This window comes from Eleutherodactylus coqui, chromosome 11, assembly GCF_035609145.1.
Source record: "Eleutherodactylus coqui strain aEleCoq1 chromosome 11, aEleCoq1.hap1, whole genome shotgun sequence".
Taxonomy (NCBI): Eukaryota; Metazoa; Chordata; class Amphibia; order Anura; family Eleutherodactylidae; genus Eleutherodactylus; species Eleutherodactylus coqui.
In genome coordinates, this window is record NC_089847.1 from 63,173,899 (window position 1) to 63,191,342 (window position 17,444).

Here is a 17,444-nt window from a genome sequence, read left to right on the forward strand (position 1 = left end):
TTGTGCAATCTGCTCATAAATATGCCTACTCTTGTTTAAAATACTGCACATTGATCGCCTTACGCTGCACAAGTCTGACCACAGACACTGCCGTCACGTTATCCCCCACATGTGGGCCCTGACACAGATCTGTGAGGCCAAACCAGAGTACAGCGCATTCTCTTCTGGACAAGACAATCAATATACGGATGAAAGCGTTCATCTGTACGTAGAAGATTGAGAAAGCTATCAAACCTAAGGAGCAGTGGTTAACCGTGTCTCATGACTATGCTGGACCCATCTAGACTGCAGAGCGCACACTGGACTCATCGCACTTCATTAGTATACAGCACCAGAAACCGTCACAGAATTATTCAGGTATAAGGGGGTAATTGAAAAGCCTTTTAGTGATCAGAGGAACATCATTTTTAAAACAAAATCCAAGTTCTTGTAGTGGATTGAGGGCAAATTGTTAGATACAGGTTTCCTTTGAAAGTCAATTGATTTGTGGGATGAGCTCTAAACAGGAGGTGTGAATTTTTAGTTCCAACACTAATAAAAAGCAACAAAATGAGAGAAAAGACCACTAGTGAGACAGGGCTCCAAACTTCTTGTCGGGCAAGCTCCAGGTGTTCTCTGCATGGGGACGCGCTTCTTCTACTCCGCGCATGCGCAGTAGGTCTTCTTCTGCCAGCTGCTTCAGGAAGCTCTGGTCTGCCTGCAGGGGACGCGCGGCTGCGGGATCTTCAGCTGACAGGTAAGGGGAGTGGAGGAGGGGGAGGGGAGTGGAGGAGGGGGAGTGGAGTGCCGGTCTTTCACGGGGGAGGGGTGCTGCGAGCTGTCAGTAGTCAGGGGTGGAGGTGGGGAGGTGTAGGGGTGACAGACCTGTCAGTCAGTAGTCCCGGGATGGGGGTGAGGGGGAACTGCTGGTCGGAGCTGTTAGCCAGTGGGGGGAAGGAGGATGCTGCTGGTCGGAGCTGTCAGCCAGTGGGAGAGGGGGGGGGGGGGGGAGGGGGGGGGAGAGAAGGATGCTGCTGGTCAGAGCTGTCAGCTGGTGGCTTGCGGGGGAGGGGGGGCACTGGAGGGGGACACTGTGGGGTGCATGTGTGGAGGGGGCTGTGTGTGTGTCAGTCATGTTTGGTGCTACTTTCACTTTCAATAGCTGAGGATCGCGATTCTCTGCTATTGAAAGTGCTGCTACAGATCACGATCCTGCTAGAGCTGTGACAGCTGTTAGCAGTAGATTCCTTCATCTCCTCAGCATGTCCCCTCATTACTGGACACCGTGACAGGGCTGTCACAGTATCCAGTGATGAGGGGACATGCCAGGGAGATGAAGGAATCTACTGCTACAGCTGTCACAGCTCTAGCAGGAGATCGCACTGCTCTCCCTGCCCTCTCATTGCTCTGAATGGGACCGGACGGCTGCCGGCTCTATTCAAAGCAGTGAAGCGTGCGTCTGCATTATGATGCCGGTCCTCCAGTCATGTGACCGGTGTCATCCGGAGCGTGCACGCTGAGGAGAGAGGCAGCAGTGCATCATGGGAACTACCCAGCGGCGCCATCTTTGAAGAATTCTTCAGGCAAACTTTATAAAGGGAAGAAAAGGAATGAAAAGGTAAGCAGAATATCGATTTTTATGGGAAAGGCTGTTGTGTGTGATGCTTCTACTCCACAGGGCATTAATGGGGGGGGGGAAAAAAAAATCAGTTTGGGTGGCGGACAACCCCTTTAACCATTCTGTATGGAACTTGTTAGACTTTTAGAGTCTAAAGAGGGAAAGGGCTATAATTACATAGCCTTTTTCCACCGAGATGGCCTTGTCCTGTGGTGAAACAGGTCGGTGGGGCGGTGTTGATTTTTAACTGCAGACTGTAGTACATATTATCTAGGTGACTCCTGTACTGCAGATTTGAGCCACGTTCATACACCTTTAGGGCTTATTCAGGCGGTCGTATATCTGTTGGGTTTTCACGCTCCCTCTCCACTGTTTGCAATTGGAGGGGCGGAGCCAAGTTCCACCCCATCCCATTGCAAACAGCGGAGAGGGCGCGAGAGCTCAGTGCACTAGCTCCCGTCCCGCCTCCGCCCTTTGCAGAGAGGGGCAGCGTATATATGGTCCGGGTGTGAAAACCCAACCGATATACGCCCATCTGAATAAGCCCTTACTTTGGGATACTAGTATCATGCTAACTACACATATGAATATACCTAAGAATCTAACCATTCTATAGGGAACGTGTTAGACATGTAAACTCCCAGCATCCCCTGCGCCACCAGAAACACTGGGACTATAATTTCCTACACAACTCAGCGGTCCTGACAGAACACATTGACCTACCACCACCACAGAGATCCAGTGGGCTGAAGGACCTGTGGTGATGTCACTGCTGTGGGAGGAGCCAAGCTGTGTTTGTATTTTGTGGTAATCAAGCTAATGTGAGTGTGATGTGCCACCAGAAACACTGCTACCATAATGTCCTAATACTTACTGGTAAACTAATGAAAGAGGAGAAGAAAAAAAAAAAAAGGAGCAGAGCAAATCTATATACCGATGTTTTGGTTTCAAAATTGTTTTTTCCTCCCTTATTCTAAGTATGGGAGTGAAATTGATCGATTGACGAATCTAAGAGGCTGCAGCCAGTCCACGAAACGTCACACCTAGTTCATTTAACAAATTGAAAGTTATGTACATAATTACTCTTAATTGTTAATTTAATTGTTTGCTTGTGTTCATTTTTATTTATTAATCTCTGATAAGTCTTTCCTTACTATCAAATTTAAAAATGTTAAATGATCTCCCTATCAAACAAACAAACAAACAAACATTCTCCATTATATGTACAGTTTATCCTCAGCTAAACTACTGAGGAAGGGGTGCAACGGCCCCGAAACACGTCTGTATGCAGGATTAATTTTCAACAAAAACAGGAGTCGAGCTCAAAAATACGTCTCGTGCCTCTGAGTTAAATGGGATTGCGCCTATAACTACACTTTTTTTTATATTTACTTCATAGATGAACGACTTCCTGCTTACACAGTGGCTTGGTTTTTAGCGGAGCTCACTTGCCCTGTCAAGTCCCATGTCTACACAGGACGACAAGTGCCTGTAATTGCTCTTCTGAGTGATTACCCAGGTGACTGTTGGCCTGTGTCAAAGTACCCTTAGGGTGGCCGATTTGTTACAGATTTTGATGCAAATCTGCAGCTCTCTCTTGAATTCAAATTGAAGTGGTTAAAGTAGCTGCAGATCTGCCCCAAATCTGCAACGTGTGATCGCACCTTCAGGATGGAGGAGCTATAAGACACGCAGTTTATGATTACATGACACTTCAGCAGAAATATGGTTAAAACAGAACCATAGCATATAGTAGTACAGTAGCAGAAACAGGAGCACAGAACAAATAGATGTCTGGCGGAACTGACCAAACAAGAAAGAAATATACTAAAACTGTTAAAAGGAAAATACATCAAGATGAAGATGCTGTAGAAGGCATGAAAGGTCTTACACTTTACCTTGGTCCTTTAAGGTTTGTGATAAAACAGCACCATCTTCAGGAAACCTAGCAATACTGCAGCCAGAAGCGTAATACACTGTAATCACAGAAAAAACAGTAGGTATATTCTAGAATGCCAAGAATGAATATGTATATTATTTCCATGTACTCACTGTCATGATTAGCCATGGTGAAGTCGCCTTCATATATACCATCACTGAAAGCCATATTCCAAACAGACAGTAGGTCGTTTAAGGCGGGTATATTTGATCCTCCAGTGTCTGGCATCCACCACTGCCTACAGGAAGAAAAATGGGCCATAAAAACACCTTAGTAAGCTTATGGTAAAACCAGCCACTTAACTGTGATAGTGATATAAACCCTTACAGGCACACAAACATAAGAGGTTAATGTGGACATGGTGGCTAGCTTAACACTCCATGACTTACAGTTACATCATGGAGGTAAGGGGTGTGTATAGAGCGGGATGGGAAGTGGCAACAGCCATTGCAGATTGCCTATGAAGCCATGCCTGTGGTCTGACTTGATAGACAGCCTGTCAGATTGCAGGCCATAGTACTACATTTTACAGCTAAGGGACAAAAGAAAATGTAAACATTAGCAAAAAAAAAAAAAAAGTTGAATTCTTTAAAAAAAGGTTTAAAAACCTTTTCCCATACTTAACAAAAACATCAAAATAAAATTTTAAAAAACCAAGAAACATTTGGTATCAATGCATCCGTATGCGTCCAATCTCTTAAAGTAACGCATTATTTATTCTGCGTGGTAAATGTTCATATACTAAATGTCTACATAATATATTTTACATACCTATACATCTTATCTTCATGCAGATTCATTAAAAGGAGGAGTTCCTATTGTATCAGGACTATGTCTTTATATACACACACTCTTCAAAATGTGTGGTTTTTGGATTGCTGGTATACTAGGATTAAAGCTCATACTAGCTGAAAGCACCACCAATACACACGGTCTTGCTTTTCTTATTTTTTTTTATGTCTGGATACATTTTGGATAGTTTAATTGGTGCTGGATGCGCCACTTGCTTTTTCCATGACTATTTAATGTACCATATAATGTGCTGGAAAAAGTTGAAGTTAAAAAAATAAAATAAAAATAGATGGGGGGGGGGGGGGGGAGTCAGGGGGATTATTTTTCGGATTATAGAATATATTTGACTATGAGGCGCATCCCAGGTTTAGACAACAGAAAGCAGTGAAAAATTATTTCACACTAATTTAAAAGTCCCTGGGGGTCTAACAACACAGAGGAGCTTCCATTAACTTTGGTGTTCAGTTATAGAAAAGAGCAGGAAGCTCCTAATAAGTCTAGTGTGTCCAAACAATGGCGCAAGAACTTGACTTCACACACTGCATGCTCACAGCTCATATACCTCTGCTGCATACATGCACACATCTGCTACAGACGTGCACACAACGGCAGCTGCCATGTAAAACACTGATCTTGTTAACACCAAATCCCCTACATACAAGTGTAGACATACATGACCCCCTCTAGCAGCTTCCAGGTTACATGGTTATGACATCAAAAGTCCTGCTACCTTCCGAATTTGCAACATTCTGAAAGGTGAAAATTTGCTCTGGGCACAAAAGGCACAGATGTCCTGAACAGCCCTGGTCATGAAAAGGGTCATGCTTCTGCTAGGTGCCCAAGTGCAGTAAGGGAATCATTCCTGGTCACAAATACCCTTTAACACGTTACTTACCTCAAGTACTTTTTCTCTCTTACATGGCAGTCACATTAGGGGCCTAGTCTAAGATTGGCATGGGAGTCACATGCCAGAAACAGCCAGGACTCTGCTGTCAGACAGTCACAAACCGGGAAAAGCTCAAATTCCATTTTAAGCCCTTACATGTCACAGCCAATAGCAACCATGCAGTGAAGGCAGCCAACAGGGTCTATGTGATGATTGCATACATATGCATAGATTTTAAACCCACAAGGTTAACTTGATATTATATGGAAAGCTCTCCACACTGGCCAAAATCTCCTATTGCAGGAAGAGCGCTCTGCGGGGGGAGGGGGTCTCTTATCTCTGGAGAGGGTGCCATATTTGTCACCTAAAACTAGCTCCATATACAGATTGGACAAATGTAAAAAGGGGAAAGTAGACGGACATTTGCTGTCCAAATCCAGCATCCAGAGTACAAGGATATAAACTGCTTAATATTCAGTGTATTTCTCTATTACCCCACTGTCCAATACTAACTTAGGGATTTGCTTGGGAAACTAATGGGTAGATGTACAAACCAAAACCAAAAACTGAGAATTTGATGAGTCCCCCTGCAGCTGAAATGTGCGCCATTTTCTCAAGAACAGAAACCAACTCATCCTGCAAAAAAAGATACCTCTGTGTTTGTGGAAAAATTAAAGTGTCAACAGGTCTTGACGTGATGCACTTAGTGTAATGAAAGGTTTGTGCAGCAGTGATTGGCAGGGGCACACCGTGACTGGCCTATTTTGTGCCTTATTAACCAAGCAATTTCATTAAGCGGTAAAAGTTTCCCATCAAACCAAGTATGAAAAATAAAATGTTTAGGTCTACAGATTAGTACCTGGTGTTCTCATCATAGAATTTGACTTTCCTCATAACAGATGTGTTGTACCAGTCACTGAAGACAATTAATGACAGTCCATTGGCCACATCCCTGCGGAGCTTAGATATTTCCTCAGGGAAGAATTCTTCTTCACTATCGACCATAAGCAGAGTTCCTAGAGATCCAAGTCACGACAATCAATTCATTGTTAAGATAATTACAATTTCTGTTACATAATCTAACATTGATCAGCACGAAAACGGCTAATACTTGCAAGATAACGGTCTCTTACCATATTGACTGGCATCAAAGCATGTGAAGGGTGAACCCAATACTTCTATAAAGTAGCCCATACTCCTCAGGTGTTGGTACATATCTCTGAAGTTGGTATGAACGTGGTCACCATTCCTGCAGGACATTTAGACAAAGACAAATACATCAGGGCAGGATTGAACACATTTATGTTTTAGAGCGATCTCAGCAATTTCTCCTTTCATCCCATCTTACACTGCAAATAAAGCTGAGAAATACATAAAATATTCTTCAAGATGTCCCAGGAGATCATGCATTTCCACTTTCTTCACTAGCCTATAGCAGAGCTGTTTCTAGCTGCGAGGCAACTGGTTGCAGCAGCAGCCCTTCCCCATTTGCCCTGTCTGCAATATGACTTTATATTCTAGGTTGAAATTTTGAATTTACAGACAGACAAAAGGAGGTGCAGATCTGACCGGTTTGAGTCCTAGAATGGTGGAGTTGGAAGGCACCTCCAGGGCCTGCAGGAGCTTAGAATTTTAAAATTCTCTCAACGGTACAGAACTCCCCACACTACATAACATGTAACCAGTGCTCTCTCACCTATGCTGGAGGTGCTCTGCTGCAACCAGAACCACATTCCATATTTGCTCGCTGGTAACTCCCTTATGGAGGGACATCTGTGCCCTATACGAAACACTATGCAAGATTTTCACAGAGGGGTCTCCTGAGACATTTTCTTATGGCTGCAAGACCGATAATTCCTAGACTCTGGAAGTCAGTCACTCCCCATTTAGGGTATTGTGAGTTGAGGCCCTGGTGTCACTAAACTATATGGAAGAGCTTAGATCTTTAGGAGGACAGTGCTACTTCAAACTTTTATTCCACCAGCTTTTTCAACTTGGCTATCTAAGACTAGCCTTCCATCTTCAATCTCACTGTGAAATAGATGTGTTATTGGCTAAGCCACTGTCAGACACCACTAAATTCTCTTGTTTCTGCCGATCTCCATTTTCTTCTTCACTCAGTTCTTCTCATCTATTGTTGAATTATATAAGGCTATTGAATTATACCGGAATCTCTCCATCAATTCCTTAATTTGTATGCTGTACATTCTCCATTGCCTGTATAGAGGATAACTCTTTTCATTTTTGAACTGCATGTTGTAAAACTTTTTTGATGTCAGATTTCAAATAAATTTTCCTTGAACCATAAACCATATACTGTAGCACAGTGCCAGAAGCGTGCTAATATACAGCCTCAGAAGGCCCTGTGCACGCGGTGCCACCAGTAGGTCTGGGTCCTTCAGTGGACAGTTAAATTCTGTACTGCGAGAGGGAACTAAAATCAGCTCAAAACAGTGCTTAACAGCTTCTGTATTCAGCTGGTTGCCAGGGAGTCCTGTTACATCAACAATGCCATGAGATGGATTGCCTGTGCAGAGAAGACTGCCTTGTCTGTGTGTGTGCACATGGATGACTAACATGCCAACTAGTGCCCTTATAGTTTATGACAGCGCGCTGCTTTTTTTACTGTAATGGCCGACAAGTGGCCAGCAAAAATTAAAACACACATAAGGCTTCTTCTGGTGAAGGTAGCAGAGCTGAAATATTAAAACAATGGGAAATAGTATGAACTCACCAGTCTAAGGGATCATTCTTCATCCTTAGGTTATCTCTTGGGAAGTAGCCTGGTGGGTAACGGAGGTTATGGTACTGATCCCAAAGAACCCTCTTACTACGTGGTGGAGTGGGAATGATTTTGACCTTGATTGGCAGTTTAACTGTAGAGAATTGGTCATCTCCATTCTTCTATTGCAAAAGTTAATCAAGAAAAAAAAAAAACAGCAATCAACAGGAGATAAGAAACCAATTAAAATAGCTTCTAGAGAGGACAAATTTAGTAAATAATTGTATTTTTCTGGAGTTGTTCTGGAGCATCCCGGCCATTTAAGCTTCCACTATACCTGGAACAAGATACCCATTTGGGGCTTCCAATGCTGTAGCGTGAAAAAGCGTATGCATCAGAAGGCTCCTTAGTGACTGCAGTAGAGGTGCATTGGTGGTCACTAAGGTATTACTCTGGAGACTTAAAACTGCATCACAAACGCGCTGTCCTTCCTGGTTGCAGCCGACCAGGGCATGCGATTGCTGCGGCCAGTCACTGGCTACAGCAGTGACCTTCGATAGCCCACTACTGGCTACAGCAGTCACATTTCCTGGTCGCAGCAACCAGGAAGGACAGCATGTTTGTGATGCAGTTTTAAGTCTCTGGAATACCCCTTTAATAGCTAGCAAAGTACAGATTAGGATTCTCCAAGGGCTCTTTTAGACGAGCAGATTTACCATTGGATTGGCCGAATGATGTCATAATTTTCTCATGCACTTTGTTTAAACAGGAAGATATATCGCTGGCTCGTTTAAACAAGAAGTCATTCAGTCTTTCACATTCATTGTATGGGTGAATGAGAAGGACTGAAAGGAGCGCTGTTTAAACCGAATGATGAGTGAACGAGCCAATGAGGATTTTTATGATAAAATGGACGAGTGAAAAGCAAACTATTATTGTTCGCTTACTGGTTCACATTTAGACCAAACGATCAATATTCACTTTCATTCATTTCAATGATAATCGTTCCGTTTAAAAGCATCCTAGGGGCCCATTCACATGACACCTACTCATATCCTTTGAGAGCAGGTTTGTGATTACTATTCAAGTGTCACTGACTGCAAGACAATGCACTATTGTAATTCTGTATATCGCCTGCATTGAGCGTTTTTTCCAGCTACAGATGGCAAACCAGTATAAGAAGAAAAAAAAACTAAGTAATCAGTTCAGTGATAAAAATACACCCACGCATCTAACATCTGGCCAGACAACTGATCCTTGTGAACACAGGGGTTGTCACACCATAGCAACTTATCACCCATCAACTCCCACAAATCAGTTTATGATCACCAACTTTGTAGTTATGTGATACTTGCCATGGCAGCACAACTGCTTTAGGGTCCTTTAACATTGAACAATCATTCAGATTCCGACTGGATTGAGGGATTCTGAATGATAAATCATAAATGCCTGCACGATCTGAATGATACATGAAAATTCAATCCTATCATGTAGGCATAAAAAAAATAAAAACTACGATCTGCCCATGTAAACAGGCAGCCAATCACCACTTGGAGAGGAAAAAATAAATAAATGTTTAAAAAAAGAGACAGTGAGGGTGATGAATGAGTGGAACAGGTTACCATGGGAGGTGGCGAGTTCTCCTTCAATAGAAGTCTTCAGAGGCTGGACAGGCATCTGTCTGGGATGATTTAGTGAATCCTGCACTGAGCAGGGGGGTTGGAAGCGATGACCCTGGAGGTCCCTTCCAACTCTACCATTCTACCTTTTAACTATGAATGGAGGCAGGCAGCCCGACAGCATCACCAAATTGCTATAGTGTACAAAGAACTTGTACAAAGAACTTATACAGAGCTTTCAAACATATCTCACCTACACACTGGAGTGTGAAGAGGTGCTGTAATAGCCCTGTTGAGTAGAAGAATGCGACTCCAGGAAACAGATTGAATGATATTGGCCACACATTTCAAAGTCGGATTGACTACTCTTGCAGGCCATTAAGATATATTTAAATGGTGGTGGGAGACACACACCCAAAGGTCATTAGTGATGTCATTCACATCTTCACATAACCCTGCATGATTCTGTCAGCAATAGAATGCTTGTTCTGTTTAACCACCATTTGTCTTCTGGCAACATTGTGCAGGCCAAGGAGACGCTGACCTGAATGACATAACTAGTGACCTATTGCCTTTTCCTCTGCACTTAATCATTGTCTAAATGGGCCTTAAGACATAAAAAAAAAGCTAGCTAAAAATCAGAGATGAGCCTTATCAGCACTGCGTGCAGAGTTCTCAGCGGGATACCAGCTAATAGTATTGTTTCAGATGGTATCCCGCTCGGAGCCCTCAGCTGAAAAATCCAAGAACAAAGCAGCAGTCAGTGCTCCAGCTGTCTTCTGCATACCCCACTCGGAGCTCTCAGCAGGATACCAGCTGAGAGCTCAGAGAACAAAGCAGCTGTATGCAGAAGACAGCGCTCCCACTGTCTTCTGTATACAGCGGGAGCCTTCATTTACAAACTAATAAGCTCTTAAGTAGCTAATTAGCTACTCAAGAGTTTATGCAAAGTAACGGCTCAAAACTGCCACTCAAACTGCCGCATGAGCGATCATCTTGCCGTGTAAATGAGCCTTAAAGAGCCTGACAAAATAGCGCAGAGGTAAGACAATGACATTTAGAAAAGACAGATAGAAAGATTAGTGTTGCTAAAGTAAAATCATAAAGGTCATTAATCCTGTACGCACCTCGTTTTCTTCTGGAGATGCCACTGTAATCATCACATGACCCTGGGCAATGCCTTCCCATGAAGCTGCTTTTTTTGCTACAGAGATGGAGATTGCTAGATAGCCAGACCATGGCCACAGTACAGACGAGAATGAGAAGGCAACTTCAATGTTATCCCCGTTGTGTGGTAGATACGGCTGCCAGTCAGGCTGCAAAAGTTAAAAACCAATGTTTAGTAAATTAACATATAAAATCTGTAATATTATTCAATCTCATTTTTGACCAACTCACCTTGTCCACTATCCTTCCCGTAACTCCCATTCCATTAAGAATAGTGATGTTTACAATTGTTGGCATCCCTCCATAGTAAATAGGTTGAGAACAGTAGGGCCACATATAGGGACATTCTGTGAGGTCCACGTAGCTGGGACTTAAACTAGAGGAAAAAAAAATCCTATTATAGATGCACCAAGAGCCAAAAGGGAGGGAAGAGGAGGGAAAAAAGGAGAGACTCACATAAACTTGCTTAAAACTAACGGGAAGTTATTTATTTGATTTTTTTTGTATTTGCATAGCTCAGTACTGCTGTACACTGTACTAGGTTATGTCTGTTACTGGCAGAATGCAGAATTTGCAGTTCTCTGTACACAGTGTAGAGAAGCCACCATAACAGTAGGCTCCTTCCACAAGTTCCGAAAAAACAGAATCAGATATACAACCTGCACAGGTGAAAAAACACTTTCTGGTCATTAGGACTTATATTATACACCATGTATGGCATATTCACAGGATTAGTCTTAAGGCTCACACACAAGCATATTTTGTCTGCGTATTATGTGTGATTTTTTTTTTTTTTTTTTTACGCACATAATACAGTGCTGAAACCCCATAAGTTTGCATTGTGGTATTCAAGCATGCATTTTTTTTATTTTTTTTTAAAACATGTAAAAAAAATTTTAAAAAAAAGGTGTCGCCGCACGTTATATATTACGGAACAAAATAGCCCATGCAAGTCTATGGGAGTGGTAGAAATACGCAGGGAATACGCATGATACGTGCGTCTTTATACAGGAAGGAGAAATCTCCTGTACCTTTTTTGTGCGCTTAAATACACAGTCATCCCATATTTCGGTTGTGTAAATACACAGCCTATTGTGTGAATACTCTATGCCTGTGTGACACCTTCTAGTGTAAGGCTGCTATAAAAGGATAGAAGTACAGGAATATCAAGCTAGCATAGATATTAGTCCTAGTTGAGCTAATATATTTCCAAAAATACCTGGCTTGTGGCTTATAGCTGTTGAGGATCTGGTAGGCTCGAAGTAGATCTAATTTACCATGTCCTTGTTCAAACATATTGACCCCTGGAAGTCTACGTGCTGAAGCAATAAGAGCCTGTTTCATGCTGCCTGGATTTACCAACTCCCTCTTCTGAACGGTACTTCAGAAAAGACAAAGTTATTAGTAACATCGCATGAGATGTGTTTCAGAGTTCAAGCTTCTGGAACAGCAGACGTTCTCTGTGTGAGCCAATCAGAAGCCTGTATAATACTGTATTGGATCACAGACTGCTTTATCAGGGAATGCTCCCTGCTGGTAAACTCGCCAAAACTACAAACTGCAGCGCTTTGATAAGCAAACAAGACTGAGTGAAAGTGTGCCAGTTCAGGGACTACAAATCAGAAGTATAAACAAACAAAAATCCATGAAGCGGGCAGTAAAAAGCGAATTGTTGTGCTGAACAAAGATGAATCTGGGGTGCTTCTATGTGGACATTACCTTCAGTCTTCCCTCTGAGCAGCAGAGAAGAGCGCTGGGGGCCTCTCTGGTCTTCTGCCCTCTAGACTGCTATCCTCTATGCACAAAAATGGCTGTTTTTTGAGACAATTAGATGTTTGATCTACTGCTGCTTGGTCATAGCTGGGCGCTTGTATAATGCCCCAACTGTCCTCAGAGAAGGCAACAGAACACTAGGCTTTGTTTGCATTTGCTTATTTAGGGAGGGAAGGAAGCCTGGGTATTATTGTATCTTGACGCCACCGGAAGCTAGGGGTTTGACATGGCTTCTGTGGAGGAACGCACCTGTCATACCCCTAGCTCCTGATCTGGTGCTGTGCTTCACCGCAGTTACCGTAGCTAACCGGCTGTCCCCCGGCCTCCCTCCTGCTGTCTGCGGACACTGCCTATAACTCAGTCCACTGCAACAGTTGCGTCCCTGCTGACGTAACACACTGTGCGGACAGTGGGAGGCATGTAAGGGACTGTCCCGTGCCGCCGGCTCCCTGGTGTGTGCGAAGTGTGCGAGTCACTGTCCCCCCCTGGTGCCGACCGCTATGTCAAACACCCATTGTGCTGCGCTTTACGGCAGTGTGGGCTCGCTGGTGGCGACCCCACTCTGCGCTTCAATACGGGAGGGGGCCCACATTCTGTACCGCTGGCGGGGAAGGGGCTTTCAGCTGGGGCAACGCGCAGGGGGGGCGCATTCTGTAATGCCAGAGGGGAAGGGGCTTTCAGCTGGGGCAATGCACTTGTGGAACGGGGGCCATGAAGGAATTGGGGTGCAGCCCATTTCAGCTGGGGCAATGCGCGGCTGGAGAGGGCACAGTGGATGGAAAGGAGTGCAGCAGCAGAATTACTTTAGTGGCCTGACAAAACCTGCAGTCCAGCAAGCTGTCCAGCCAATCACATACAGGGGGCGTTACCCCACTGTCAATCTTGTCTCCACCAGTACTTCCTGGTGGCTTCAAGATACAATACTACCGGAAGTCTGTTTTTTTTTAGTTATATTGGGAAGTTTTGTTTTTCTTGTGGGGTAAAGGGCTACCACTGGCACACATACCATGGCTTTAGGAAGTGCTATCGGTATGCTGCATTATACATTTGATACTGTTATCATGGCATAAGTGAATATAAGCTATTGCAATGTTTGTGGCAGTGGTTTTGGTGAACAGAGAGTAGGGCGACTGCTGCGGTAATCCATCTGGATCAAACCGGGTTTATGCTCTATAAAGTCCACAGACATTAACTTTCGTAGGTTGTTTCTTAATCTGCAGGCAGCTCCGGGAGGGCCGGGCAACAACATACTTTCATTGGATGCAGCTAAGTCTTTTCACCCAGTTCTTAAACCAAATAGTAGGTTAAGGATGTGCCAAGTAAATTAAGTAGGTGAGTTTAGTAATTGAACAGCCAAACACTGACCTGGTGCACAGCGAGGTAAATCTGACTAGACGTACCACGCTGACACCCGTAGTCCAGGAAGGCTTAAAGCAGGTACTTTCAATCCCAAATCCGTAGGAGTACGGAGAGCTGCAGACATAGCAAGCAACACCAATATAGGGCGCTTGTGACAAGATACCGTAAAAAATAAAAAACATTTTTCGCGCTCGTAGGGAGAAACAGTATTTTAAACTAATACAATTTACTAAATTGTCACTAATAGTTTAATAAATTGTATTAGAGTTTAAAATACTGTGTTTCTCCCTACGAGCGCGAACATTTATGGTTCACTGTTTCACCCAGTTCTTAGGACTCTCACACAGGTGCTTTTTACCACAATTTACCAGCCATTTTGAACGCTGCGTTAATCGCGGTATAATGCTCCCATTGAAATCTATGGAGCCTCACAGATGTGCTCGATCGCAGCGCTCAATGGCACTTTTTCAACACCGCGATTTTCAAGTGGAGTCTTTTCTATATTTGCCCGTTTAACACACCTCATCACCCATCACAATGATGGAGTGTGCTGAAACACGCTGTTGGCCGCAGCAAGCTGCGGCTGAAAGATCGCATCCAAGTGCCGCATTTGAAATCGTGGCGTTTTGCCACGTTCATGTGCGATAGCGGCCTTCTTGTTAGCCTCAATAAACATTGTTTGATTAAAAAATAATAAATACTGGATAGTTGATGTGTCTGATCAGTTCTGTCATTGGGGGGGGGATTGCCCTTTCCATTTTTATGCTCCCACTATGGAACATAAAAATGGAAAGCAGATGTGAGCATAGCCTAATAGGTGTATATAGCAAAATATTTGTTTTTTCCTCTCTTCAAAGAGAAGCTATGTATCATACAATTGAGCAGTGCAGTGGTCCATTGTTCTGCACTGAACTACACAATGTGCACTTCCCAGAGCAAGCAGGACACAGGGCCACAAGAAACATGCAGCAGACTCCAACTTATCTGCATATGGAAGATTTATTTACAGAACAGCACAATATTTACTGAAAATAACTTACCTAACAAGCAGGGTGACTGCTCCGGCCACAACAGGGGAAGCAACACTTGTGCCAGACAGGGAGCGGCAACCACCTTTCATACCAGACCCTCTCACGCCAGAGCCATAGGTGACAATGTCAGGCTTCATCCTGCCATACCCTCCAGGTAGTTCCTATAATGTATGAAATAATTCATATATATTTAGTTATTTTATTTTATTATATATATATATTTTTTTTTTAAATCACACATTTATTTTTACATTTAACCCTTTCCAATCCACTGACTGACGTCTAAAGACATTATGATTTAAGGCTGTGCAGCTCTGATGTTGGAAGATGTCCGGAGTTTTTACTGTATATTGCCAACCTCTCTGCTGTCGGAGCCTATCCAACACGTCACCTCATGCAGTACTGGCTTTAGCCAGCATATAGCGCTGTTGTATAACAGCAGAAAAAAGAGTAAGCCCCTTAGGAAAACCAGGATACAAATTGGATTGGAAAGGGTTAAAGCAGTTATCAAGAGGGATAGAAGTCAATCAGAATATTGCACTGAATCCTCAGTCACATGATCTATAAGTAGTGCTACATGGTCCTAATTCTGTTATTATTCATGTCAAACTACATTACTCCGGTGATCTTCTATGCATCTGTAACATCAGAAGATCATTTCGACTGGACATTTCCTTCAACTAATCAGCCATTTTATTGGCTTTTTGGTTTTCCATTTTTGGCTTCCTAGAGCCGTAACATTTTTTTCTTGCCATTGACAAAACCCTACACGAAGGCTTGATTTTTTTGCAGGATAAGTAGTATGAGATGGTTCCATATAACGTATTGAAAAGCTTTTAAAAAGGGGGTTATCCAGTTGTAAACAATTGATGGCCATCCTCAGGCTAGGTGATTAATAAATCAGAGAGGGTCAGTCATCAGGAACCCCTACTGATCACCTGTTTAGGGCCATGCGCTCATGCAACAAGCGGATTTCTGCAAGAAGCAGATTGCAGCTGTCTGAAATGAATGTGAACTTGCCCTGCGATACCAAGTCGGGCCACTGTAGTGAGAGCAGAGCTGTCTGCATCCTGCAGAAATCAGGTGTGTGAAAAAGTACAGAGGCCATGAGAACAGCCAATCATTGTGGTTCCATGGTGACAGACTCCTTCTGATCCATTATTGATCATCTATCCTGAGGATAGGCTATCGATAAGTTTAAAGGGGTTGTCCAGTGATAAACTAAGTGGTGTGAAATTAAATGGAGGGGTATCATAAGGTTTTACTACTTTTGATATATTAAACATTTTAACCACTGAACAGTTGCCCATACATCTTGATGGTGGGAGTTAACGGGCTTTATTCTCATGCAATTGCCTTTTTACGGTAGGAGTATCCGAAGCCGGGCACTCCCGTGCCAGGGAAAGCGGGTGCTCAGCTGTTGGATAACAGCCTGGCACCTGTTCAGACAGTGGGGATTAGGAAAACCTCTAATCTCAGCTGTTTAGCCTCCTCTATGTGCCACGGTCACTGCGATCGTTACAGGTAAAAAGCTGAGAGGGAGGGGGCTCCATCTTCTACCCACTGGACCCCCCCTGATGTGATTGCAGTGTCCTGATGGGTGAATATGGCATGCGGAGGCTTGAACATGGCATGCGGAGGCTTGAACATGGCATGCGGAGGCTTGAACATGGCATGCGGAGGCTTGAACATGGCATGCGGAGGCTTGAACATGGCATGCGGAGGCTTGAACATGGCATGCGGAGGCTTGAACATGGCATGCGGAGGCTTGAACATGGCATGCGGGTCTACCAGCTACAGTGGCCTATGAAGCTTCATAGGCTTTATAACAGACTGCTATACTGGAGTTGTGTACTATAAGAATGATAAATTATGGTAATGTAAAAATTGGTTCGAAAATTGACCAGGCTGGAGAATCCATGCCAGAGATGAAACTAAACATGGACAAAATCTGGAAGAGTAGGGATCGGCATAACAACTAAACGCAGGTTTGTGCAAACCTTCGTTTTCCCCACAGACATGTATGGGTGTGAAAGCTGAACTGCAAAAAAAAGCCGACAGGAGAAGGATTGATGTGTTTGAGCTGTGATCCTGGCAAAAGCTGCTGCGTATACCCTGGACGGGAAGTAACAAACAGAGAAGTCCTGAAATTGTATAAGACCGATATATTACTGAAGAGCAGGATGGCCAGACTAAGACTCACGGAAAAGAAAAGGTGGTGTGGTTAGCCTGTGCGCAGTGCCTGCAAGGAAGCAAGAAGTCCACTGGCAGCTGCCAAGTAATGCTGTTCTGTAGGACTTAGAGATAATGAAGGCTGGATCGCTTACTGTGACAACAGAATAGGTTGGAGATTGTGAAGTAGGCGATTTTTGATGGTAAGGTGGTACCTAGGGGGAGGGTGATGCCCTTGTCCCTTTAAGAGGTACAGCTGAAGAAAACAAATGGACAGATGAGACGGCAGTAAGTACTGGCAGAGACCCGCTTATTGAGGACAGCTGATTTTTGTAGGAATTTAGGATAGAAACAGCCAGAAAGGATGTGTAGCAGCATGGAGAAGAT

At 43.7% G+C, this 17,444-nt stretch overlaps 1 protein-coding gene across 4 annotated transcripts in view; it reads right to left on the reverse strand.

Moving 5' to 3' along the window:
* Window positions 1-17,444, reverse strand: part of MBTPS1 (membrane bound transcription factor peptidase, site 1) — a 54,377-nt gene that overhangs the window by 8,220 nt on the left and 28,713 nt on the right. For 2 of the 4 annotated variants that reach the window (XM_066582230.1, XM_066582231.1), the window contains exons 10-18: window positions 14,895-15,046; window positions 11,942-12,103; window positions 10,954-11,098; window positions 10,683-10,871; window positions 7,949-8,118; window positions 6,348-6,463; window positions 6,074-6,230; window positions 3,650-3,774; window positions 3,496-3,573 (exon numbers count right to left, since the gene is read on the reverse strand). In XM_066582230.1, coding sequence (XP_066438327.1) covers window positions 3,496-3,573; window positions 3,650-3,774; window positions 6,074-6,230; window positions 6,348-6,463; window positions 7,949-8,118; window positions 10,683-10,871; window positions 10,954-11,098; window positions 11,942-12,103; window positions 14,895-15,046 — 1,294 coding nt within the window. The remainder of the gene's footprint in view (window positions 1-3,495; window positions 3,574-3,649; window positions 3,775-6,073; window positions 6,231-6,347; window positions 6,464-7,948; window positions 8,119-10,682; window positions 10,872-10,953; window positions 11,099-11,941; window positions 12,104-14,894; window positions 15,047-17,444) is intronic. The other 2 variants (XM_066582232.1, XM_066582233.1) reach the window with 2 other exon arrangements.